The sequence below is a fragment of the Trichomycterus rosablanca genome, chromosome 5 (assembly GCF_030014385.1).
Source record: "Trichomycterus rosablanca isolate fTriRos1 chromosome 5, fTriRos1.hap1, whole genome shotgun sequence".
NCBI classification, from domain to species: Eukaryota; Metazoa; Chordata; class Actinopteri; order Siluriformes; family Trichomycteridae; genus Trichomycterus; species Trichomycterus rosablanca.
Genome location: NC_085992.1, coordinates 35,435,736 through 35,463,017, shown reverse-complemented (window position 1 = coordinate 35,463,017; position 27,282 = coordinate 35,435,736). Strand labels below are relative to the sequence as shown.

The window sequence follows — 27,282 nt, the reverse complement described above, 5'->3', positions numbered from 1 at the left end:
ATGAAGAAGGAGGAACGGCGGAGTCCTATAGCACAATGTGACCCGCTACAACGGGTTAGAAACCAGCACTCCATTGTTTTTTGTCCAAAGACCTTGAGTGGTTAAGGTTAAAGAAGACGTCGCGTCTGTGTATTTGAATATTAATGCAGTGAAGGGCAGAAGCAGACAGGAGAAATGTCTCAGCAGCAGCAGCAGCAGCAGCAGCAGCGGGTGGTTCAGCTGTCAGCGGCCGCTCTGGCTGTGGTGCTGCGGAGAGACGATGAGGACTCGGCTCACAGCTCCAGCGGCAGAGAGGTTTTTATGGATTTTAAGTCCCAAAACATGCGCAGTTCGTGGAATAAGAGACTGGTGAAGGCCGTGGCTGAAGTTTACTTCCAAGGCTGGATGGAGAATTGTGTGCTGCTGATTCAAGGGAGTGGCAGTAATTTGGAGGTGCTGAGGGAAGCGTGGATGCGCAGAGCTCTCAGGTCACCTAAAGGATTCACTATCAGAGCTGTGGGTAGGTGATCCAAAACAGTTTCTGTGCTGGGTGGATATTTTAAGGTCTGTTTATGTCTAATAATTTATTGAATATATCACATGCCACATTGTATCTGAGTACACTAATTATTTAAACATATTTAGGGATACATTTGACATTTCAATTCAAAAAGATCATGTGGTGCGACTGCACAGTCAAAATGATAAGAAAGGGTAATTTGGACATTAAAAATGTAAAATAAAATAATTTTGCATTCAAAAATGATGTCTAATAAATTCTGCCATTGCTTATTTTTACACCATTTTGTTCATCAGTTCTGATCTCAACTGTCATGTGACAACCAAAAAAATATTTGGTGTCTGTGTTTTTTTTTCTTTTCTAGTTATAAGGTTAATAAGTGTGTTGTCCTTAAGCGTATAGTTCAGGAATAATAGATGAGATCATTTTTGGGTCATGCTCAGAATTATCCATTTTTAGATATAAACATGTTTTTGTAAGTGGTATATGATGGTAATGATGTACTGATGTAATGATGGTAATGGTGTGGTAATGATGTAGTATGGTAATAATGCATAGCTGCACCCTCTGACATTCTGGGTAGCCAGTTTTATGGTCCTGCATGGAATGTATTTAATGTATGCTATATAAAAGCCATGACACATATATTTAATAGATTATAACCGACCCTTTTTGGTAATTGTTTAATGCATTTTGTTGCATACCAGCTGCTTCATCTTGGTCAGGTTTAGAGTGGGTCTGGCACCAACCATAAACACTGGGTGCAAGGTAGTAATACACCTGAGACAGTGCACCAATCCTATGCATATCAATATACATAACAATTTACTTACTCACACCCACAGCAGTTATGATTCATTATTCTACCATATGCATGATTTGGGAAGGTGGAAGGAAACAGTATGACATCATAATATCACAATGCACAATATGTACATAATACCCAAGAAACTATATTAATAAATCAGAAAGGGGTGCAGACTGGCACTATGATTTGATAGCCTACTTTGTCAAAGGAAAATAATATTAGAGGTTTATAAGATTATAAGATAAGGTTTTCTAGACTGTTCATTGAAGGTTATTGCTCAGGGCATTTTCGCTGTCCTATAATTGAGAGCAAAAATCTGCTAGCCAACATGACAATGCCTTGCATTTACACTTTTCCTACATAAAATTTCTTACACAACCTTCCTTCCTTACAGGTTGTGAACTTATTAACTGCTCTTGATAACACTTTCTGTACAGCTGACCTACAAAATCTGTGCAATTATACAGTAGTGTGTCCTGTAGTAACCCAGCGAATGGCTTGCATTAGTTTCATGTTGCAATCAAATTACATGAAAAGCATAATATATAGTTATACCTCAACCTAGCAGTAGCTCAGTGACAGACCTCAACATGCTTTAGGCGTGCAGTGCTAGCTGCATTACTGTATTATTTCCAGATGTCTGGAAATATCTATATATTTTTTCTGGAGCAACCTTTAACCCCACATACTGACAGCACTCACAGTACACTCGCAGACCCAGATACACACATCCAACAGCACCAGCTACAATGTGCTGTAAAATTAAGGTAGAAGACATGTGGCAAATGCTGACTCCTGGGACATTACTGTACAATGACAAAGATTTGGTTGTTTTTGTTGGACACATGTTGAGGTGGCAGGTCTGTGGTGACAGTGTGGTTGTGGCCTCTCACACATGGTGGTTGCTGCTGGTTAACCAACACAAAGTCGTCAACACTGTGTGGGATCAGCCATTTGCCCCTGTTGTCAGGGCCATAGCAAGCAGAGGTCTGTATGTGGAAGGAAAACAATAAGCTGTGGAATTTAAGGGGCAAGACCACACAATGGGATTGAATGCAGTGGTTAGGGATGCTCATTTAGGGCCAGGATCTCCTGGCACACTCAGACACACTTGCACTTTTGTGTCCTCAGTTCAGACAGAAAGCTGTTGTGATGGTAGAATGGAAGCTCAGCCCTGGTGTCATTCTAATTTACTATCTATTTATAACGGTTCAGCATGCTGTGTAATCTCCTGTTTACAGGACTGCTTTATAGCTTTGGAACATTCATGTCTCTTCAGTGCAAAGTTGTAGTTGCGTCAGTGCTTAAAGTTGGCCTTAGAGTTTTGGAGGAATTGCTATGCGGTCTAGTACTGTTCAGTGGAAATAGAATTGCAATTAAACTGGGATATTATATATCAAAGCAAGGTCATAATTAGATTTTAACAAATCTTAAAATTGCACCTGGATTTTAGACCAGTAATCAGTTTATTCAGTGCATGTACACTCTTAATTGTTACCTATATTTAGAGAATGCCTGGTTGCCTTAGTATAAATGGAAACCAGTCAAGTAATAAGCAGTACATAATGTGATTAAAAACAAGAAAAATATATATTATTCTAAATGTAAGTAAATAAAAATACAAAGAAATGACCATGATTTAATAGCAAAATTCCTCTACTTGGACATTTAAATGAAAATGTGCAGCAGTTAAACAAATAACGTATCTAATGTTTAAAACATTACTGAAAGAAATCATATTATTGATGTAATCATACAGTGTTTACTTTGGTCTGCAAGTGAATTTTAAGATTATACTGTTTATGCAAATATACTTTCTACACACTAATATACTTTACTAAGCAGATGTACTTACTAATTTTTAATACCATGACATATACAGTGGTTCAGGTTTTAATATACTTCTTTGATTCCCCAAGCGGGAACCATTACTGCTGGGATCCAGGGTTTAATTTTCTATTGGTGCTATTGGCCAGTCGTGCATCTATACACAGACACCATTGGGTAGGTCAAGGGCCTGCCATGGATTATTAATTATTAATTCTGGGGAAGCCAGATCCACCATGACCCTGACCAGGATAAAGCAATGGGCTTTTTCAATTGGGTCAGTATAAACCCCCCTTTCTGCAGGCCTGTGTTTCATTAACAGAAGTTCAGAGGTTCTTGATCACTTCTTAACAGATGGATGGATAAGCATGTCTTCTTTTGTTCTGTCTTGATTATCAGTGTACATTAAGTAAAAAGATGGATGGTTCACTGGGGCCGCCACTGTTTCTCTTGGTGGAATGAGTGTAAAGGAGATTGTCCCTTGTTCATATTAAAATTGAACTTTGATCCTGGGCAGCTTTTATGGTTTTGTCCTAATGAGGTCTCAAATTTTCCCCACAGATATAGATTGCAGTCTGGCTCCATTTACTTAAGTGGTTAACATAGTTAAGGCACTGCAAACAGGCCTGCAACTACATCTGACTAAATGAAGTTTAGTTAACAATGCATTGAATAGATTCTTTTTTTAATTAAAAGGCTTACTATACAAACTTAAATTATAATTTCTTACACCACTGTACGGAAATGAAAAAGTGTACACAATTTAGTAGGGGTGTAACGATACATTGTTTCACGATGCATCGCGATGCAAAAATGTAGCGATGTGCATCGTGGACATCTTCGGACATTTTCTGTTAAAGCCGCACGTGATTGGTCAAGATGCGTGGTGGCGTTTGTGTGTTTACACTGAGCCGGAGGGGAGGGGTTACACACACACACACACACACACACACACAGTGAGCACACGAACAGGAGGGAGTGAGAGAGAGAGAGAGCACTTGATGAAGTTTTACATAGCGCTTTACGTAGCCAGACATTACACGCTGGAAAGGTGATGAAAATGAGTGACAGGAAACAGTAAAGTTCAGACCCACTTAGCTGGTGGGAGACCAAGTGTTCAGTCTACCCACATCTTATACATGTCACTGTGTATTGTAGCAACATCTGTCCCCTCAGAGAGAATCTTTTCTAAAACATAACAGAAAGGAGAAACAGGATCAACCCCTCAAAGATGAGCTCCTTGGTTTTTCTGAATGCCAATCTTCACTAAATCCTTACAAATACTGTCACCTGGATGCTGCTTTTTGTTTTGCACATTTTCATTTATATTTTGTTGAGTGATACATTGTTGATGTTGTGTTGTTCCACTGTAGATGCAAATTTACAAATAATATACACAATCAGACCTTTTTTTCTAATTGAGATGGGCCTTTTTTGTAGTTTATAATTTATTGTTGTGGCACTCTGTTCCACGTTGAGTATATAAATAAAGCCATTTAAATAATAAACATTTAATACAATGTTTTTTTTACATTAGTAATTCATTTTACATGTAATTTGGTAATAAATTAGTTTAAGCAACAAAAAAAATCAGTTTAAAGACTCAGCTCAGCTCAATGAGCTTGTTTGATTACTTTGATTTTCAATTTAAGATGGCGATAAGTAACTTAAATTTGGTAAACCTGTTAGTAGGTTACAGTAAAGTACTCTGTTCTTGGTAATTACCTTTAATTGCAGGGGACTGAAGTTTTTTTTTTGCTTAAAAATGTACAAGAAAATGTGAATTATTTTGCACTGTTTACACTTCAGAAAAAATCGTGAGAAAATCGAATCGTGAACTCAGCATCGTGAATCGAATCGAATCGTGAGCAGAGTGTATCGTTACACCCCTACAATTTAGATTCTGTTACTATGTATTTATTGTATTTATTTGCTAAGGGATGCACATGATCAGCAATATTACTATAGGCTGTGGTGTTTAAATGATGTTGATAGGTATAAGGGCCTCAATGTGTACCAAGAAAACATTCTGCAAACTATTACACCACCCCCACCAACATCAGCTTACTGGTTAATTTAATGGATTCCTGCTGCTTATGGCAAATGAAGAACATACCATGTTGTTACAATTTAGATTGATCTAACCAGGCATTCTCATCTTTAACTGTCCAGTTTTGGTAAGCCTGTGCCCACTGTAGCTTTAGATTCTTGTTACTGGCTAATAGTAGTGGAACATGGTGCGGTCTTATGTTGTTCTATGTTTTATGAGGTTTTTTTATTGGTTACTGCAGCTGTAAAGGATGGTTATTTTACTCTATTTCTCATTTTGGAAGGCCTTTTATCCAAGGAATTGCCACTCACTTAATGTTATTTTTTAATTTTGCACTATTCCATAAACTAAAAGACGGTTGTCCATGAAAATCCAAGAAAATCACCAGTTTCTGACAAATCTGGCACCAGCAACTATTTCCGTGGTCAAAGTCACTACATTTCCCCTATTCTGATGTTTGATGTAAACATTAACTGAAGCTCCTGACCTGTCTCTTGTACCACTTTGGTGAAATTCACAAAGGTTGTCTAGGTTCTCTGCATTATTGTCTCAGAACTTTTTTTGTTCTCACTGTTACCTTTAACGTACCCCTGCACTCAAAACAATAACTCAGTAGTTAACTTGTGTTAGCACCCATAGCACCTATACACAGATCTTTAGCACATACAGAGAGCTATGCTGATCTCCACCTGGGTCCTTCCAACATTCGGTTGGAACCTTAGTCAAAGGAATGGCAGTATGCAAAGGCAGGTGGGACAAATCCCTGTCTGACCTCCCCACCCACAGACACAGCCAGGTGTGTCTATTAGACACCTGTCCAGCTTAATGGCACTGCTGAAATTAAACTTGAATTTCACCGGTATGTCTGACAACTGGGAGCTAAATAGTAACATATATTTGTAGGTTCCTTGATTGCTATTGAGGGAAAGATGTGTAGAGATTTCTATTCCTTTTCTAGAAATCTCTTTCTAAATCTTCTTGTACATAAATACACTTCACAATCTGTGCTTTTATATTGTGTTCCTAAATTTTTTGGAATGATATCCTTATACAGACTATCAATCACACTCTAGTTAAAGTCAGCATATATAATATTTCTCTTTTCAGGTTGTTGTGTATAAGCAAAACATAGATGTCTTCTTTTTATTAGTTAGGGTGTTCCAAATGCTACTTGCTTAGGAATTGAAAGGTAATCTCTGTGTGACTGTGTTATTGGGAAACTCACCCCTGACTGGTTGTAAGGAGTCAGATTGCTTGGCCCCAGATCACTATGTTTGGTAAATGTCTCACCTAGAACTGAGGGGTCATTCATCAGTGTGGGCCACGTCTCCCATACTGAGCATATTAGCTATGACCAGGCTCCATGCAGAACTGCTCTGTCCAGATGGTAACATCTTGGGCTGCTTACATATTAAAGATAACCAAAGGCACCAAAGGTCACAACTCCTTATGCTCTCCCTATGGAGCTCATCGTGGACCAATTCAGATATACAGTAGTTCCAGTTGTTCTCCATGGACAGAGTAGATCCAGTTTATCCAACATGAGCCTGTAAAAGAACACAAGATTTTTTACTTTCACTGTAGCATAACTTTGTAATTGGGATTGAATAGGAGTAGGTTTATGCACGCATCATGCTGATTGCTTTGGCAATGCATCCAAAGGCAAACCATGACATATCGATATTTATCTTGTCATTAAACAGCACAGATAATTCAAAACATATCAGGAAAAATCAGCTAAAAATTAAACTGACATGAAATACAGGGGTCTTTGCAAATCAATTGCAGGGAAACAGAGTATGCTGGATTTGGTTTCTAAGAGGCTAACACTGGAATGTTTTCTTGTGGTAATTGAACACCAAACCACAGTCTACCACAAGCAGCTGTGTGTAGTGCCGCCTTGAATTTAGCATTTTTCTCCACTGAAACCTTGTATCCTTTATCCATCAGTGTATTTAAACAAACTTTGACGGCAAGCAGATGGATGAGTTTGAACCATTAGTTGTGATCTCAATCTTGCCCTTCCCCTCTTTTACAAGCTCTGCCAGTATTTTTTTCTTAACCTGCTTAGACTAAATTCATGTTTTTAAATGACCTTTCTCCATGTGACTTCATACTATTTTACTTTAGGTACTTAAATATTGTTATTACTGTAATAAAACACTAATTAAAATGTGGTTTGAAATTAAGTTTTTGGTCTGAGAAGCCATAGTAACTGGTAATCATCATAATATGGACAAGTTGTAGAACAGTAAGATGTACATAAACACTGTGAGCAGAACCAGTTCAACATTCAAAATGTGGATTTCACACTGTAGCAGTCAGTGGTGAACAGGTCATTAGAAGTGTGAACTAAACTAATACTAATTCCTTTATAATAATAGAGATGCACTCGGTATAGTAAAGCCTTTCCTGATAACATTAGTGTAGTTATTGATAGATTATTAAATGTTTCTCTTTATGCTGGAACATGATGCAAAATATCCATACTGTTTTTGAAAGTTTTAGTAAGATCTGCATTTGCAGAGTTTAACATGCAGTCCGACTCCATACTGACACAAAATAACTTCCCCATTCATGATTTTAATGAGTAAAAGTTCTGGCACATGCGCACTGATTAATTGAACAATGACTTGTCAGCTCTTAGTTATGAACTTATATTTATCTACACCAGATAACAGGTGCTCATACTATTTTAGTTCAGCTTTAATAAATATTAATAAATACTTGCAGTCTGAAATGACGTCGCCATGATTGCAGCATATGTTTCTCTAAAGTCCCAAAATAAGCCTCAGTGTAAGCCAATGATTTCTTCACACATATGCATAGGCACTGCTGCACCCCCCATGCAATGACAGATGTTTGCTTTTGCATCTTTTCTTCTAGGTACTTTTCATCTTTTCCCAAAAACAATCTAAAACATTGCCTTGTCTAACCTCTGCATACTCATCAGACCACTGTCTTTGGTCTATATGAGATAAGCTTGGGCACAGAACACTTGCAGTGTTGCTTAGCTTTCTCTTTGCATAATAGAGTTTTTTTTTTTTTTTTGCATTTTCTCCTCTTTTTCTCCTGACTTTTTAGCATGTCCAACTGCCCGATTGTGTCACGCTTCCTCTCCACTAATGCCGACCCCTGCTCTGATTTGTAGACAATGAAGCTAACCCACACCCCCTCTGACACATGGGCAGCAGCCGTATGCATTTTGTCACCCACACTAGGTGAGTGCAAATATGCGAATCAGCCTTGTGTACGGAGGGACACACCCTGATCCGAACTCTTTCCCCGCCTCTGTGCAGGCACCATCAATCAGCCAGCAGAGGTCGTAGTGCATCAGTTATGAGGAGTCTCTATCCAGCGTAATACCCCACCCCTATATGAACAACAGGCCAATCGTTGTTCATGTGGCCGCTCAGCCCAGTCGGATGGCAGAGCTGAGATTCAATACGATGTATTCAAAATCCCAGCTCTGGTGGCTAGCGTGTGTTTTTATTGTGTGTTTTGACCTACATTATTTGCAATCTTACATTGGAAAAATGTTCTTTTTGAATTAATTCACAGTTGGTTTCCTAGACACTGTTTGTTTGATAAACAGTCTTGACATTTCAGTGTTTGTGCTCCAAAATCTCTAGACATTTTACTCTTTCTGTATACATTTTTAAGGCTATCTGTGTGCATTAAATGCATATCCTTTGTCTACTCTGTGTTTCTATAGCAGAGAAAGTTCAGTTAGTTTAATCAAGTTATTATGAATGTTTTTCCTTTTAGGATGTAGGATGTAGAGTCTGGTCCTTTTGGCAGATTTGATATAGAAGCAACCTTGTCCCCATTTCTAGAACCTGACCTCTGTTTAAAAGGCCACTGGACACTATTTGCTGCATCCTTTTCCTATTAGACAGGAAGCCTGTTATTTTTTACAAGATTTAAGTCCACTCATTTATGGTCCACAAGCCACCAAAGACCTTGGCTAGTAAAACTAAATGAAAAAATTAGCCCCTGTTTCTTGTAGTTAGAGTTTAAGACTACTCAGCTACTACTCAGCTAGCTTTTAGTGAATACCACCTTGCCCTCATTTTCTCCTACTTTTCTTTTTCTTTTAATCAAATACTGATGTAAATTTACATTCCAGTAAAGATCAATTTTAACCCCAAAGGGAATTCTTATAGGATGATCTTACTTTCATGCTCTGGCTAGACTAAAATCAAGAAATACTGAGCATTTTACCTAAAAGCCATTGGGGATTTAGATCATGATTAAGCTGTTTGAATGGAGAAGGCCCCCGAGAGTAAGGATAACAAAGTCTGAATCTGACGTGGTTCAGTCTCACTTGGAGGAAATCACTCTCATCTGGTGTGAATTACTGTCATGGACCTTGATTAGCTGCTTGTGAGTGCAGTAAATGTAGACTGTAGAAGCTTTTGAAGGTGAGACCAGCCTGAAACACCTGGAATGTCTAAACATCTCAAAGAGCACATTTTATTAAATAGAACTGTTAGCATTTGTCTTGACTTACTCTCAATGTCAAAACAAGTGATTAATGACAGTAACTGTGGGGGTGGATGAAGATATGGGGGATGTGGAATTCAAGACAGGAAATTGTCTTTTTATTTAACTTGGGACTCTTTTTTTAATCCATTGAAACATTGTTTTATTCACTGCCATCAAACCCTAACTGTTAAATAGGCAGAAATGCCTCGATCAGTTCCCCTTCAGATATTGACTTCTGGAATCCTGCATCCCAGTGGTAGTGGGTTCAATTTACCAGTGTGCCACCTGAGTGCCCTACCTGATACATATTGATACTTCAACGTTTTAACTACAGTAGACCCTTGAGTTACAAACGGTTTGCCATATGAACATTTCGGGTTACAAAGAATTAATCTATTATTATTTGTTGTTGTATAATTACTTCCTGCCATTAGGTGTCACTGTGTATCAGACAGAGGGGAAAGTGAGTGAGAGAGAAGATGGAAATCGCTGAGTAAAGTATTCTTTCTTTCGTGCAATTATACTTACAAAATACAACACTATTGAAATAAATAAGGAAATAATAGAGAAATATGAGAGTTATTGCTGTTTCTGGTAGATACATTTTATTAAAAAAGAAGGAAATGTATTATGGTGTATGGTAAAGCACACATACTGTACTGAAATGTGATGTGTGTTTATGTACAGTACTACTGTGTTTTATTGTTTATTATTGTTTATTACAGGAATGTCTATTCTATAATTTAAAATTTAAGGGAAATATACTTGGATTTATAACAAAAAAGACCTTTTAAGACATTAGAAAGGTTAGGTAAGGGAGGGTTTGGGAGGTCTGGCACGGATTCATTCTATTTACATTATTTCTTATGGGAAAAATAGGTTTAACTAACCAACATTTTGAATTAAGAACAGCCCTTCGGAACCAATTAAATTCATAAGTCAAGGGTCTACTGTACTTTTATTTCAGGACAAGAAGTTGGGAAGGTTGGGCTTGTTTTCAAATCTAAGTGTGGTTGTTAACATAAAAGGAGAAAAAAGTTATGAGCAAGCACAGTTCAGAGCATAGTGAGACCCAAGTGAGATAGATGGTTATTTTGTAAAGGAAAACTGATGTTAATACTATATAAACAGGCCCATATTGCAACATACAGCCCATATGTTTATGTTAAGAAATAAGGGTGTTAAGAAATAGAGTTAAGAAATAAGGGTGTTGGCGATGTTGTCCAGATTGATGGAATCATAAATGCTGAAAAATACAGATGTCAGAATTTTCTCTATGCAGGCATCATAAACAGCCCCCACTCTTCTAGAAGGCTGTGTCTCATTTGTGAACATTTTTTCAAACAGTGAGTCTGTTCACATGCAAAGTAATAATCTGATAAAGGTAAACTTTGAAAGAAATCTGATTATTCAAATGATCACATAAACAGCATAATTTGATTATCATAATTTGATTATGGTCATGTTTAGATTATGAGTAATCCGAATGAAGTATGTGGATTTTTGTCAGTAATCGGGTTATCCAGGTCATTTATACAGAAAATATTGGTTTTCCCCAACTGTGCATGTTTGTGAAAACACCCACTGGCATGAATAATAGAGCATTCTAATGAAATTCTATGAAAATTATAATAGAGCACCAGAAAGTTTAGATGAAGAGTGAATGGCGTGGTTACTCAGCTCATGTATACTACATATATATCGGGCTTCACAAAGAGCAGAAGATTTTGTGTGTGGATTGAGACACAGTCTTCCAGCTTGCAGTATTATTTTTGCTGTGTGTGCAGCCCCGTACAGTGAGTTTTGTATATTATACCAAACAGTTCATGTTGAGTTATTGTATACACACTATACAACAGTCCTCATTCTTTAGGGATTTGATTAGGAACATTTTGGTAGACTGGGACCTTCACACTGCAGCCCCGACCATGCACAAGTATTAATCAGCCTGTATATTCTACTCCCTACATCTATCAAATATAACTTATTTTTTTAATTTGCATTCATATGTTTTGTTACTTTTTGTCATTAAGAGGATTTTCTTTAATTACATATTTACACTATTACACTAAGGTAGTGTATTATTCAAACTGTAGATTGGCATTTTTGTGAAATGCAAGCATGATGATCCAAAAGACTATACCAAATGCAGTTGCACCTTAAACGTTATGCACAAATTTTATATAACATTCCTACTTGGAAGCTTAATCACGGAAGATTGTCACAAATGCTTGTTTGGGTTATTTATTTCAATGCCAGTGTGTGTGTATGTGTGTGTGTGTGTGTGTGTGTGTGTGTGTGTGTGTGTGTGTGTGTGTGTGTGTGTGTGTGTGAATGCGTCCCTTCACACTTTTAGATTCAGCTGGCAGCTCCCCCCCTACATAAAACATCTCTTCATGTGCCTGGCTGGTTATCGAAATGAAGCCATATGTTCATCAGCAGGATAGTGCTGTCGTCATTAAAACAGTCTATTTATAGCGTGATAATACAAACAGTAGTGATATTACCTTCATAATATTAAAATGTGTAATTATTCAACAGAAATACAGTAACACTACTGAACTATCACTGTGTCAGTCATACAGACTGGGTTTCCTGACATTGCTGTGACTGTTTACTTATCTTTACCAGAGGTGCCAATACTTGTGGAGGGGACTGTATATCACACAGATGATGTATATAGGCTGTGACAGGTTATGGTTATTTTAAGTGAATAATACTCATGTTTTTTAATCTGTTCTGTAGATGCCAAGAGCGTAGCTTTGATTCTTCTATGTCAGACAAAAGGCAAAACCGCAATAATTATGTGTAAGGAGGAAGAGAGGTGCATTTCGACATCAGTCCTTTCTTCAAGCAGATCAACTAATCATAGATCTGATGAGGCTGGATTTATTGCCTCCTTACTTCATGCTTGGTTTGCGCAATCAGGCATGCTTCTTCAGCTGCACTGTGAAGTCTTGCTGAGACAACAGAGAGCGGGTCTAAGCCAGTCAGAGACTAGGAGAAATCCAGAATATGATTAAAGTATTGTTATTAAGTAAGCTTTCAGAACACAGTCCTTTAGGTGGAATTCTGCCTGGAAAATCCACTGCCTTGATTTGCCTTACTTCTATAGATTAAGATTGTAGATATGAAGTCATGGTCATGGATATGAAGTCATGGTTTAGCTTTTAAAAAAGACTTCTACACTCTTTAGCTCACCCCAACTTTTGCATACATTTATATCTTAAGTAGTATAAGAAGACAAATCAGTCTTATAGTGTAAGATTTACAATTCCTTTTAAAAGATTATTAAAAAGTTAATTCTGCACAATTCACAGACTTATTAAGTGCTTGTATGATTCAGTCTTGTCTTGTACCATCTTGTCTTGTGCTTTACAGCTATATTAAAAATAAATAAACCTGAAGGGTTTATGTACAATTACATAATAGGGTGGTAATTACATGAATTTGTTTTTATAGTATATGCTCCAGTGGTTTAGTAGCAGTCTATTACACTAGTCCACTACGTATGAGGTATGGGTTAGAACCAGGCATCTACAAAGACATGATTGACTATGTCTGAGGGCGGGGATGGTCAAAGCTGAAGGCCGAAGCCCAGTCATGACCCTGACCAGTATAAAGTGATTGATGGAAATAAAATGAATAAACGGCCTAGACATCAGAAGGTGCACTTGTACTGATCCCAAGCCTGGATAAAAATATAGAGGCCGAATCAGGATGGGCAGAAAAAAAAAAGTGCCAAATCATGTATGCGGACCAAAATCTTCTGCTTTGGCAACCCCTACATATGAGTGGCCGAAAGAAAAGCAAATGGAATTGAAAGTGTTGGTTACAAAATTGAGAAATATCATAATTGGTCCAGAATTTCCATATTGGTACATTACAAACTAATACAGTTGTGTACATTTTGTGGACATGTGTGGTTATTTTTATCTTTACAATTAATAATTTTTTTTGTAAAACAATTTTAACACCACTGTAAAATAACTTTGGATTTGATTCAGTGTTCTTGTCCAAATGCCACAGACATTATGTTAATGATGCTCTAAGATTTAACACTTTTTGAGTAGAAAAGAATACCACTGAAAGAATACCACTAAATAAGGATAAAGGGATTTATACATTGTAGTTTGTTTCCGAGCTTTTTCCAGTACTTAGACTCTACTTTTATGTAAATGTTGACTTGACATCAAGATCTTTTTTCAGTCACCGTTTTGTGTGGTAATATTTAAAACTGGGACATGCTCGGTTTGGTCTCTCTAGCTCTAGTGACACTCTAGACATATGCAGTCCGCTATAAATAGTTAAATAGCTTCTACCGCATAGGCAGCTTACTCAGGTTAGCTTTAATTCGCCACCTCCCCCCCGTCAGAGAGAAATCACAGCTCAAGAACTGCTGCATTTACTTTTACCACCAGATTTATAGCTGGTCTGGGTAGACTAATGAAAATCACGCTTGCGGTTGTGGACTTCTCCACATTAAAAGTACAAAGACACACATCACAGAGTAGTATTACCTGTATGTGTGTGTGTGTGTGTGTGTGTGTGTGTGTGCACACTAAATCAACAGGTAATTACTGCTGGGGTTTTTGCTTGTGTGAAATCTGGCTCCCACACAGACGTTTGCTCTAGCTGAGGCTAAGGTAAATGAGCGCATCCTGTCGGAAATATTTTTTTCCACCCAGCAACTAAAAACAAACAACTTTTGCTTCATTCATGTTGTGGACCAGCCTTAGCTGCTAAATGGTCACACATGTACCCTTTCCTCATTGAATAACTAATGTGTAATGGTGTGTGTAATCTCATGCTGTGCTGGTACTGGTAAACCTAAATGTACAATTACAAAAAAAATCTAATTTCTGTTGAAGCAAACTACTACTCAGTTTCCAGAAAGGTTGGGACATTTTGTAAAATTCAACAAAAACAAATGTGGTTTTGTGTCAGTATGGAGTCTGTACGTACATGTGGATCTGTACGTAACATTATCATTTTGCAGAAATTGTGTGGATTTTTTCTATCATGTTTTCAATAATATGTAAAACTCTGCTTATCATTTTATTATAATGACACTACTATTGTTGGCATAACCTTTAATTTATTGATTAACATGTTTAGTTAGCACTGGCAATAAACTTTTCGCTACCAACTACTGTTTCAAATCTATATTCTGAATGTTAAACTGGTTCTGCTCACAGTGGTGATGTTAATCTTTTTTTCTGCAGTACTGACGGAGTCCTAAAGTATTAGGACTTGTTTATATGAAACACCACAATGTGTTTTACATTTTTCTTTAATGCTATAAGCTTGCTGGTTAGCGGTTAACCATTATGTAATGATGGTCTGTTATTGGTTAAAAGAAATTGGCAAAATTTGCATCCTTAAGAGGCTTGGTTAAATTGAGCCCCTGATCATTTTTTTGTAAGATTGGATGTTTGTGATGTAAGTGAAAGACATTTCACCCTAAAATACAGTCACAACTAACTTTGCCCCAGTCTTTTGCCACCCTGTTTACTCTTTTGTACCCTGCTGCCCAGTTACCATGGTACCTGGAAGAGTATTCATGTAAAATGTGACAAAGGTCTTAACATATGAAAGGCAGCCTCAAGTTACAAGGAACACACAGTTCCCTTCTGAGAGGGAGGGCAAGTTACGTTTACCTCTGGTAGGCGCCACGCCACAACACTAGCTGAATTACTGAACTTTATTTTCAAGTGTTTTTAAAAATCTTTGTGAACAGATCCTGGATAACACAGCCACATGTTTAAAGCATTTGCTCTGTGTAATTATGTTGACATTTGTGGCACCAAGGAGATTACGTGATCCAGTTTGTTTAGATATTAAGTTACATTAAGGAAGTTTTGTAGGGTATTAAATGATTGTAAAAGAAAGACTACATTCAAATGCAGCAGCTTATGTGGAATAAAATATTCTTTACACTGGTAAATTTTTTCTAAAATGTGGCAACTGCTGAATGAGCCATATTAATAGTTGTGTCCTTCTACATTGCCATTTTGGCTGGCAGAGGGGGCACGGAGGCACCAATGTGATGTGTCAGTTTATCATGATTGACACCAGCGTCTTATGAGTGTTGATTTGTTTCACGTGGACGGTTTCTCCCTCTCACACTTGCCAACTCGGAACAAGTTAAAATGTCTGGGGTCATTGTTAAAATGTGCAGATTTAGTTCTTGGCCATTAAGTTTACATTGTTTTGATATGGCCTGGTACATTGCTGCATTCATGTTTTCTTCTATGATGTGTAATCCCTCAGTACAATTTTATTATTACCTTTTGTTTATTGTCCAGTGTGTAACTCTAGTTCGAGGTGTTTTTAGGATGGCTTGTGACTTTCAAGAGACTGCTGGCTTCCCTCTTACCTTCCTTCCTATTAATTTGTGACATCTAGCATGTTGCACCTCTCAAAGAAAGAGGTGGTTGCATAATGTTTTCACTTGAAACGAACAGTTATTATACTGAACAAGTCATTAATAATTAACCTCTTGAATGCAAACACATCGAAATGTAGGATTGTCAAACCTGGTGATTAATTTATTATCATGACTTGCTTAAATAATTGCGATTAGGCGAGTAAGTAGAAATTGTGAGGTCCCAACATTTTAGCCTCACAATGATTACCACAAAATTTAGGGTATTACCTGTTAATTTTTTAGAATTTTGACCCTTACGTCCACAGGTCTTAAGTCTTCTACAGATCACCACACACTCACCTATTCACTCATACACCTAGGAGCAACTAAGAGCAGCAGTTCCCGTCTTGATGTTTATGATAAGTGAGAGGAGCGTAAATACCCTGAGAAAACTCACACAGTCAAGAAAAACATAACAAACTCTTCAAAAACACTGAATAGAGGCAAGGTTTGAACCCAGGTCTGGTGCTGTAAGGCACCCTCACTACTGGCTTTGTCACTGTGCTAACAGTGTGTATGTAGACCTTTTTTCTAAATGTATTAACTGACAGACTGGCAGTAGAATAATTCTGTAATCAGCCTCCCTGGTTAACCTAGCTTCAGTTAATTATTAATAGTTCAGGAAACTAGATGCTTAGCACACAGTTTGTAATAAGAAGGGGAGTGTGAGAAAATCCCTTTGTTTTGCCACACTGTTGTAGTGCGTGCAGAAAGAGGCTTCTTTGGAAAAGACGTTGCCTTAATGGCAAATATATGCCTTTGCATCAATTCTGCCTTCACACATATGCCAGTCACCCATGCAGAGGGCACTGTTGCACCCCCATACCATGACAGATGTTGTCTTTTACACCTTTTACCCATAACACTCTGGATGGTCCTTTTTGTCATTGACACAAAAAAAACTCAATGTCCATTTTCCCCCAAAACAATCTGGCCACAGAACATGTTTCTACTGGTTCTATTATTTTACTTTTGGTCCATCTGAGATTAACTTGGGCCCAGAGAACTCAGTGGCATTTCTGCATATAACTGATGTTTGACTTTCTTTTTGTGTGATAGATTTTCATGTTGCATTTTTAATTAAACAGACTATGTTAAGTAAAGACTGTTTTCAGAAGTCACTCACATTCAACAATGATTTCCGGCCTTGCCATACATGGATTTGCCCTACATAGAGTTCTCCAGATTCCTTGAATCTTTTCACAATATTACGTAGGGCAGATTTGTGAAAAACCTACATTGTTTGCATTCTTGTGTTGACAAATGGTTTATTCAAAATTGTTAGTCAGTTTGGCACAATTGCCTGTATAGACTGTGCCTTTGTACAGGTCCTCCTTTTGGAACCAATCATAATTCCTGCACCTGTTAGCAATTCACTTGCTTATTTTGGAATGTTTCAAAGACCTGTAACTTCAGAAGTATATAAACTTTTTACTCTTATTTTGCCTTTGTCGCAGCTGTGTGTTGCAGACATCAAATTCTAAAAGTTTTTCTATTTACAAACTACAATAAAGTTGATCAGTAAAAACACTGGAAATCTTTTCTTTCTACCCTTATCAGTTATTAATAACTTTCTTCAGGAGGTTTTTTGATGTAAGTATAAAGCCATGGGCTTTTTGTCAAATAACTAGTGAAAAAAGTCCTGAATTCTTTAAAGTTCATAAAAATGCCACTTCCTGAAATATTGAATATCCCTCCTGTAATTAAAATTTAATGCCTGGCCTGACAAATTCCAGCTTAATGGGATTTTACTGATGTTCTATGTTTTACGTTCTAGCTCTAAGCAGTGATGAGGGATTTATGTGCTTCTATGATTTGTGTCATGTAAAAAACATGGTTTAGGCTTTGTTTTAGCTTTGTTTTAATTTTTTACTAAGGATGAAACTATATGCTATTCTGTGTATAGGCAAAATGTTCTGTTTGTCTTTACCTAAATTGTGGGTACAGTACTACATGTGTCATACAACAGTCTAAAGCAAAAAAATATCAATTATATGAAATTTATCTATACTGTCTGTATTGTTTTTTAACTGAAATTTTCCTTATGGCCTCCCAGCAGTTCCCCTATCAAGATGGCCCACACCCAGTTTTGTAAACCGAGTAGATATATGTTTGTTTCAGAAAGGTTTGAATAATGTTGTTTTCTTTTCATTAGTTTTCATGTCCTCATTTCCATGCAATCAGCTTAATTATTAAAAATGAGGATACAATTCATGAATGTCATTATTATGAATGTAATTATTAAATTGAATATAATTCCATTTCTGTGTTTTCTTTCAGGTGACTTGTCCCCAGTGCAGATGTCACCTATTGCTCAGTCACAGTTTATTCCACTTTCTGAGGTATTATGCTCAGTCATATCTGACATGAATGTTGCTCAAATTACAGTCAACCAAGAAGCACTGATTAATCACATGATGAAGGCTCATCCAGGTAATTATGCTCTATAATCGTTTTATTATTAGAGTAAAAACTTAAATAATAACATGCTTAATATAATTCCACACTATTTATCAATTTATCAATCACTTTATTATTATTGTTATTTTTCATCTTCACCCCAAACAACAACAATGTACAATTTGCAGCTTGCTTATATCTCTATAACTTGATTATAAATGTTGTAGGAATGACCATTCCCACGCAAGACATCCTCTACAATGCTCTGGGATCACTGATCAAAGAGAGGAAAATCTACCACACTGGAGAGGGATACTTCATTGTTACACCTCAGACTTACTTCATCACCGACACTACAGCGAAGGAGAAAAACTGGTGGACGAGCGACAATGACAATCACTCTCCTCCTCCTATCACCTACCTAATGAGTAATGACACTTGCCTTGATTCCTCTCTTGAGGTACCCATCATGTCCCACTGCCAGTCCTGTAGCTGCTTCACACCACAGCTAACTGCTCCTCCATCTGTCCAGGAGCAATCAGTCAGCATAAGCGAATGCACTGGAAAAAGCCTTCGGTGGCCCAGAGAACACAAGCCCACTGTACAACACCAGTCCACTTCCACGGCAGCAGACCAGGCCAGTGAAATCAGCAAGTCTACAATCACTACACGTAGGGACAAGGAAAAGCCTGGACGCAAATTTGGCCTGAACTTGTTTCGTCGTAACACAGGAAAGAAGGAGAACAAGGTGAAGAAGGAATATGTCACTTTCTCTGGGCAGTTCCCACCTGAAGAATGGCCGGTCCGGGACGAAGATGATCTAAATAACCTTCCCAGAGATTTGGAGCATGCTATCATTAAACGGATTAACCCTGAATTAACTGTGGATAACCTGGTTCGCCATACAGTCCTAATGAAAAAACTGGAGGAAAAGGCAGAGAGAGTGACAAAGGCCTTGACTAGTGACAAAGGCATGTCCACAGAGATCCTGGTCCCTAAGCAGAGGCACCATTCAACTAAAGCTGGTGCCAAAAGACCCTTAAGAGCCAATCGGAGCAAGAGAAGAAGTACATCGGCCAAGGAAAAACAGCATACAAAAAATAAGGATATACCACGTGATGAGGATTTACAGACGGATGATGTTATTCCATCACACCTCAGACCTGAATTAGTTCCTGATCAAGCAGACAATCATGAAGAATGTGTGGAATTAGATGCAAAATTCATCTACAAGAAACGCATAGAGGAACCATTTCAGCCAATTCGGGATACAGCTGTGACCCACAAAGAACAAAGGAGGAGAGAGGCCAAGGCCTCTAGTCGACGAGAACGAACAGGTCACAGGTCAAAGTCCTGGGATCCTCATAATGTGGAAGAGGTTGGTGAAGAGGTGGACAAAGCCCATGCACTTATAGATAGATCCTGTGAGCAGCTTGATGTAAACAGACTCAACTCCGACTCTATGATAGATGCTAAAGCCATTAAAGAACTTCCTGGAGACTACAGCTCTGTTTACCCTGAGAACAGCACTCTAAGGATGGAAGACAAGGTCAAACAGAGAGACGCCAAAGTCAGAGGCAGACAGCACAGAGATGGCAAAGCAAAAGAAATCAAGAGGGTTTTACAAGAGAGGGATCTGAAAAGTTTTTCTGACCAAAAGCACCTTACAAACCTTGCTTTACATCCATATGAAACAACAGATTTACCCCTGTCATGGACGCAGCCTTTAGTTCAGCGCAGACTATCACTCCATCTCGTCAACAGTACAGAGGAATCTGAGCACTGTCCAGACCTTTTGTCTTCACACCAGCAAAGTGGCAGCATGATAAACAGCCAACATCTAGCGGACGCTGAAGGTCCGCACAGAGACGCAGGCCATGCGGACATGGAAGTGTATACTGATGATGAACACCACATTTACCAGAAAGTAGAGGAAGATGACGATGATTGTTGTAGCTCCCTCTGCCTTAATGAGGAGCGTGTCAGCGAGTTACCTAACTCCGGCACAGCCCGCTGTCGGGATCCCGTCTGTCTAGATGGGGACTGGGACAACTCTTTCATGAATAATACCCCATTAACCCTTCATTTAGAGTCTATACGAGCCACTCAGAGACAACATGAATACAGATGGCAGTCTTCTGAGCACAAGCGTAGTCAGTCTCATCAATCAGCAGATGGCAGCCCCAACCAAATGCCAAGGTGTCTAGATGAGCTCATGCAAGAGCCCAGTTCAGGCCACTCTGACCCAACTGATGCTTTTGACGGCAGCATTTTTGATTACTGTCAAACTACTGAGGAGGTCTTGGACACTGAAACAATACAGAAGTCTGCAGATGAAGGAGATGCCCAAGCCAGACACTGGAATAGTCACCCACATGTGAAGGACTTCAGTAAAAGTCAATCAGAGGACCTTGATCACCTTCATTGTGTAAGCACAAATCACTGTGATCCTACTGGAGTATGCATAGGAGAAACATCAGAGAATCAAAGCTACACAGCAGACAGTGGAATTGACTCTCCAAGGTTAGTTACTTAAATATGAAATCAGAATTTTTACAGAATAGAATGTGTGTGAATATTTGGTTAATCACATTTCTTGCATAGTTTTTGACTGTGTGTATCTATGTATGTAAAAGAAAACAATATAAAATTTTCCTGCCTTTTTCACTCTCAAAATTGAGAAAACAATTTTCATCAGAAATGTTCTGGTTTTAAATACTTAAGACTTAGAGTCTTCACATGACATTTTACTGGTTTACATTATCATGGTCGTTGAGAAAGACCCCATTACTCTAGGTAAAAATTACTGACTTTTATCATTTATATAATTAAACAGGGAATCTATTGTGAAATATGTCTGTTGTGAGCTGCTGGTTAACAGACCTCGGGTAAAAACTTTAAACTGGGCATGTATGGATATGTGTGAAAAATTATTTTTCAAACAGATTAGAGTTGCTTCATGACCCAATACTGACCCAGTACTTAAACTAAGTTTCATTCTTTAATGTTGTCTGGAATACCCTGTCAGTAAATGGTTAACCATCAACAAAAGATGATTGGCCGTTCAGGTGGCGCAGCAGTAAAAACACACGCTGGAACCAGAGCTGGGATCTCGAATACATCGTATCGAATCTCAGCTCTGCCTGCCGTCTAAGGCTGAGTGGCCGCATGAACAACGATTGGCCTGTTGTTCAGATATGGGCGGGACTAAGCCGGATGGGGTCTCTCTCCCATGACGACCTCTGCTGGCTGATTGATGGCGCCTGCACAGAGATGAGGAAAGAGTGCTCTCAGGGTGTGTCTCTCCATACACAGTGCTGAGCTGCACTGCACTCATCAAAAGTGTAGGTGATAAGATGCATACGGCATGCTGCCCACGTGTCGGAGGGGGCGTGGGTTAGCTTCGTTCTCCTCAATCAGAGCAGGGATCGGCATTAGTGGAGAGGAAGCATGACGCAATCGGGCAGTTGGACGTGCTAAAAGGGAGAAGAAGGGGAGAAAATGCATAAACAAAATATATTTTAAAAAAACAAAAGATGATTGACTCAATGTAACATTCAGTAGAACCTTTAATAAATCCCTCATACAACTGCTTTTCTTAAATTTACATTTGAAACGTATATCATCTTAATCCTCTTTCTATTCAGTCACCTGCTCACACATCTTTGATGCCAGCTGCACTCATGTGGTTTTTCTTTGCACCTGGAGGATTTAAAGATGTAATCAAATCAAAGCAGACCTGTTTTAAAAGCTCTTTGTTTTAAACAACTTAATAAATGGTAGGTCTTGTCTAGTAAGTAAACACTTCAGTGAGTGATATGCAGATTGGGACATTTTTTATTTTTTATCTAGGGACAGTTTAATCCTGGCACAATATAGCACCAGAAAATTCTCAGGTTAAAGTGCATATATAAAAGAGTTTATGTTTAACTACATTTAAACCCTAAGAGTCTTTTTAACCAAAAAAGTGAATTTTATTTTGCTTTTGTCAATTCGCAGGACACGCATGAGTCAAACTTCATCTAAAACAGTGATACTGAAAGGCCTGAAGCGGCGCAATTTCCTACAGAACCTTGAAAATCTCAACTCAAAAAACAACGGCATTCATCCTCAGAGTTCCTTGCTCCAGCTTACACCTGTCATGAATGTGTAAATGACTGGGTGGAGAGACAGGCACTTTGCTTTGAGCTCATTCTTTTGCCTTTGTATAATTGTGTATATTTATAGTTATTGTGTGTAAATATCTTTAATTGCACATTAGTGTAATTTTTGGGTACTTGAACTATCTAGGGTTTTATAGCTTTCTCTGTGCTAATTTTAGTACTGAAATACTCTGTTTACAAGGTAGGGTGTATTACTTTAATGATTTTAACCTTCAAAACATGATGCCCTTTGTAAACAACAATAACATTTGTTATGTTATACCAATAAAAAATAGTTAACTGTCTCGTGTTCTTCTGTTTCTCATAAAGAAAATGCAGAAAACTAGACCAGTTCAAGGTGTTTTAGCCTTACACCCTGTGTGCTGCTAGATCCCGAGTAGAACAGTGTGCATTTATTCATTATCACTAACCACTTTATCCAGATCAAAGTTGTGGCAGGTCAGGCACCAATTCATCTCATGTATTGACAAGTATAACATATACATTACATTATACAGAAGCTATTATCTGTAAAAGCAACTTTTGTTTACTAGGTGACTAGAGACGGCAACCCACTATAGCCTAAAGCAGTGCAAACAAAAACCCTAAAATATGCAAGACATGGGCATTTTGGGTCCATGACTGAGAAACACTTAACTTTCAGAAGTGTGTGTACAGCCAGGGGAAAACCATTTAAGATTTAGTTTAAAAGTCCTATTTAAAAGGACTGTAAAAGTACCAAGTATTTTTGATAAAATTACCATTACAAGTATATTTTACAAATATTCAAATAATCATAATATAACAAATGCAGCTCTGAAAAGTGCCGTGTGAAAAACACCTACTCTAGTATTTTATAAATGTACTTTTGTGTGTTTTTTGACAGATTTAATAAGGGGGTAAATATGTTACACGCTAGCCTAGGGTATCTGTGTATCTCAAGAACCAAAAGTTACACACACCAGTTTCTTACCGAAGTGAGCTTCACACAAATTTATTTACAGTAATTAAAACTATACATTTAAAATGTCTCTCCAGGGGTAAGCAAGGCCAAAATATTAAACAAAACCCAACCTGACTTTAAACCCAAAACTTCTTCCTAACCTAACAACAAAAGAAAGGAAACAAAAGACAGACCTCTATCCTGACTCCCTGACTAAACACAAAATCAGGAGAAAAGGGGTGACAAAAAGGTGAAAAAGTTTTATTTTGAATATTTTTTCTTGAAAACTGGTGTTTGGGAAAGAGAAGAGGAAATTTTATTTACTGTCATATACACAAATATGTGCACACAATTTACATATTTTTCTTCACTTGTTTAAAAGCTGGGGTCGAAGCACAGTATCAGCCAGTATACAGCCTCCCTGGAGCAGAAACAGTGTGTTTTTAAAATTAAGAAAGCTTACTTTCAATTAATGCCTGGGACTGAGGAGTTGTCAAGATGTACAGTGCCACAAATGAACTACAGTCAGTAGTTGGAAATAAAAAATATACCCACACAATGCGACTGTACAGTAGGTGTAAGCTGGCACAGCTGGGCCCCTGAGCAAGACCCTTAAGCTCAGTTGATTTTTTTTTTTTTTTTTTCCAGAATTTTAAGTTACTGTGGATAAAGCGTCTGCTAAACGCTGCAAATACTGTGTCAGTGAATTATTTTATACTGTAGCTGCCCTATTTGAACACTAGAGGTCACCCTTTACCGACACGTATGCAAAGGAGCCCAAATAGGATTTCAAATGAATCATTGGTTACGGGCAGTACAAAATAATGGTTTCAGCGCTAGCGGTTTTATTGTGCTCTGAGCAGGAGGATAGTTTGAGAGAAAGACCAAGCCTTATTACATCTGCACAGTAAATTAGTAAATGTCTATTATACTTCTATAACTGATCATAGTTAAATTTACTTTTTGAAGTACAGACACCAATCCACCTCTCAATAATGCACAGATCCACATGGTCGATCGGAATGAACATTCTCCTCAAGGCACTAGTCAGTTACTTAAAAAACATCAAAGCTGTTGCATTATATAATCATTTTATTACCTGTTCAGGGTCACACACTATTGGACTTTACTACATACTGGACTGATCTTTTGTTACTTTCTATACTTGTTATTTGTGATGTTATTTTCATCTATTTACTGTCTGTCTGCTAATGCCTGATTGGATTAATCAAGCTATCCTCTAGGCCGCACAAGGCAGATGGGTCCCTGTTGAGTCTGGTCCCTTTTAAGGTTTCTTCCATAAAATATTCAGGGAGTTGTTCCTTGCCATTGTTGCCCTAGACTTAATCATTATGGGTTGTTGAACTTTAAAACTGAAAAGCTGCTTTGAGACAATGTTAATTGTAAAAAGTGCTATACAAATAAATTTTACTTGATATGACATCAAGTCTGAATCCTAACCAGAAACACTATGAGAAGTGTAGAAATAAATACAGAACAGGCATTGCATAGTTCATCACTTTGTGATGCCCTTTCAAATGTTTTACCAGTAGACTTACAATATTTTAACATAGAGTTGATAGTGTTTATACATTGGTTGATTTCAGACAACGTTTTTCACATGCATTTCACATCCTCCTTTAGCAAAGTTGTCCAGATACAGAGCAAACAAGATATCAGGAAAAAAAGCTATTTATTTGAACAGTTAAGCATATTTTTTTCTGTTGTCTCTTCACTGTATTAAATCTCCAAGCCACAAGTCTTGCTCATCTTGATCCTCCACCCGGAACTCCAGGAAGACAGGCATCAAGGCTCTTCTTTGTACTAGCACCCAGGTGGTTAAATGAAACACCTTTAAATGATGATACAATTAATAATCGATTCAAAAATTCCCCGATTCAAATTGATTTGACATGTAAAATAAATCAATATTCACTTTAAACAGCAGAGGGCACTGGCACTATACACCTCGCCTGGTTGATGTCACTGGCGCTATACGTCTGGTTGCCAAATTCTGGGTTTTTCAGCCAAATTGGGTTTAATTCAAAATTGTTTCGCATAGTTTGTACCTACCTCAGAAATAAAAGGGCATTAATTATTTAGATAAATAAAAGATAATCTATAAAATAATAAAAGGAAATTTTGTCATAATTTGTCTTCAATTTCAGTTTAAAAAAATAAGGAAAAAGTCATATCGTGGACCCGTGGATTGCATCGCCTCGTGGGTAGAGTGTATCGTTACATCCCTATTAAAGACCCATCTCTTTACTAAGCATTTAAGCCAAGAACTAACATGCACTTACTAACCTTCTATAGGATATCCTACTTATTCCTTTGTTATAACAGGGTTTCAGCAGATTTGTGTCCTTGGACTCAACTTAATCTAGAGTAGGAAAATGTTTACTGTGGTAGCACTTCTGTAAGTTGCTCTGGATGAGAGCATTTGCTAAATGCAGACAATGTAAATGTAAATCGCTTGTCTCAGTGTTTTTCTTACTTGGTAGTGTAATGACTTTTCAATGAACATTTTATTTACTTGTATTAGATTTCAGCACAGCTGAAGTGCTGCATCAATTTGTTATACAGTTTTGAGGTGCCATTTCATTAAACTGTCAAGTAATACCAGGGGCGGCTCGTTCCTTAGGGCGATCGGGCGACGCACCACCAAAGGACGAAAGGGAAGAAATTTTTCTATCACAGCTGTGACTGTTCTGGACAGCCTCTGAATATCGTAGTCCAATCAGCGTCGAGTTGTGTTCTGCACAGTACTGCCCCTTTTGGGGCGATTTCAGTCTGACTGAAAATCGCCCCGGACCGCTCTCACAGACTCTCATGTTAAGGCTCTTTTTTTCGAACTGCAGGTGCTGCAATACATTCTGAATGGGTTCCGGGAGGGCTCGCACTTAGGGGCTTGCGTCACACGTAACCTGGTGTTGCGATCTCGTCACCATGACTACCATTACCTCAGTTCGGAGCAACTCCGTCGTGTCATTAAGGGAAACGCCGTTCAGTCGTCGTAGTAATCAGGATAAATTAGCAACTAAAGAATTAGGGCCACCCAGACCAAATTTAAACATCATGCATCTACAAAGAGGGGGAAATTATATAAGTTACAAATAAAATCTGATGAAGACTGAATTTAATTGTTAGTGTGAAGGCTATAATTTTATGATTAATGGTAAAGCTGGTCTCTCTCCATGTTTAAAGTTATTTGTGAGGGCAAACTGACAGATGACTTAATATGTTAATTATTTAAGCTTATAAAACGGATAGTTCCGGTCCTAAAATCTGATTGGCTGAGCCGCGTTCGAAGCCGTTGTAAAATCCCCGATATACGCACACCTATGACCACCTCACATCATTCCATATTAATACGCCACTGAAAAGAAAAAGTACAAACTTGGCTGAACACTGTTTTAAGTCATGTACTATACATGGAAATGTCCAGATTAATATAAACAGTAATCGTAATCATTAAGCGGGTGTTTCGTCCAAGAAATAGTATAATAGTGTTTGTGGAGGAATGTTTATTGCGAATGTTATGTTCGCCTTCATGTTGCCTAGCAACACTGTTAATGAACTACCTGATTTCGCGGAAGAATGCTTTTTGTAAGTGTTTTTGTAAATAAAAACATTTATAAATTGAACATTGTTGTATTTTATCATATTTTATGTTGACCGCCGTTTTATAAAAG

The 27,282-nt window shown here is 37.9% G+C and overlaps 1 protein-coding gene across 1 annotated transcript; it reads left to right on the top strand.

The window, feature by feature from the left end:
• On the top strand, positions 1–22,937 carry stox1 (storkhead box 1). The gene is made up of 4 exons (XM_062995115.1): positions 1–499; positions 18,383–18,535; positions 18,730–21,025; positions 22,502–22,937. Exons 1-4 carry the CDS (start codon positions 175–177, stop codon positions 22,653–22,655), a joined length of 2,928 nt encoding a protein of 975 aa, XP_062851185.1. The 5' UTR covers positions 1–174; the 3' UTR covers positions 22,656–22,937.
• Positions 22,938–27,282: the final 4,345 nt, after the last annotated feature.

What these genes read in the sequence shown, in the direction of transcription:
- stox1 (XM_062995115.1), top strand. Translation starts at nt 175, where the DNA reads ATGTCTCAGCAGCAGCAGCAGCAGCAGCAGCAGCGGGTGGTTCAGCTG. An exon ending in ATTCACTATCAGAGCTGTGG is followed by an intron (nt 500 to 18,382) that starts GTAGGTGATCCA and finishes GTTTTCTTTCAG; the next exon opens with GTGACTTGTCCCCAGTGCAG. An exon ending in AGTGGAATTGACTCTCCAAG is followed by an intron (nt 21,026 to 22,501) that starts GTTAGTTACTTA and finishes GTCAATTCGCAG; the next exon opens with GACACGCATGAGTCAAACTT.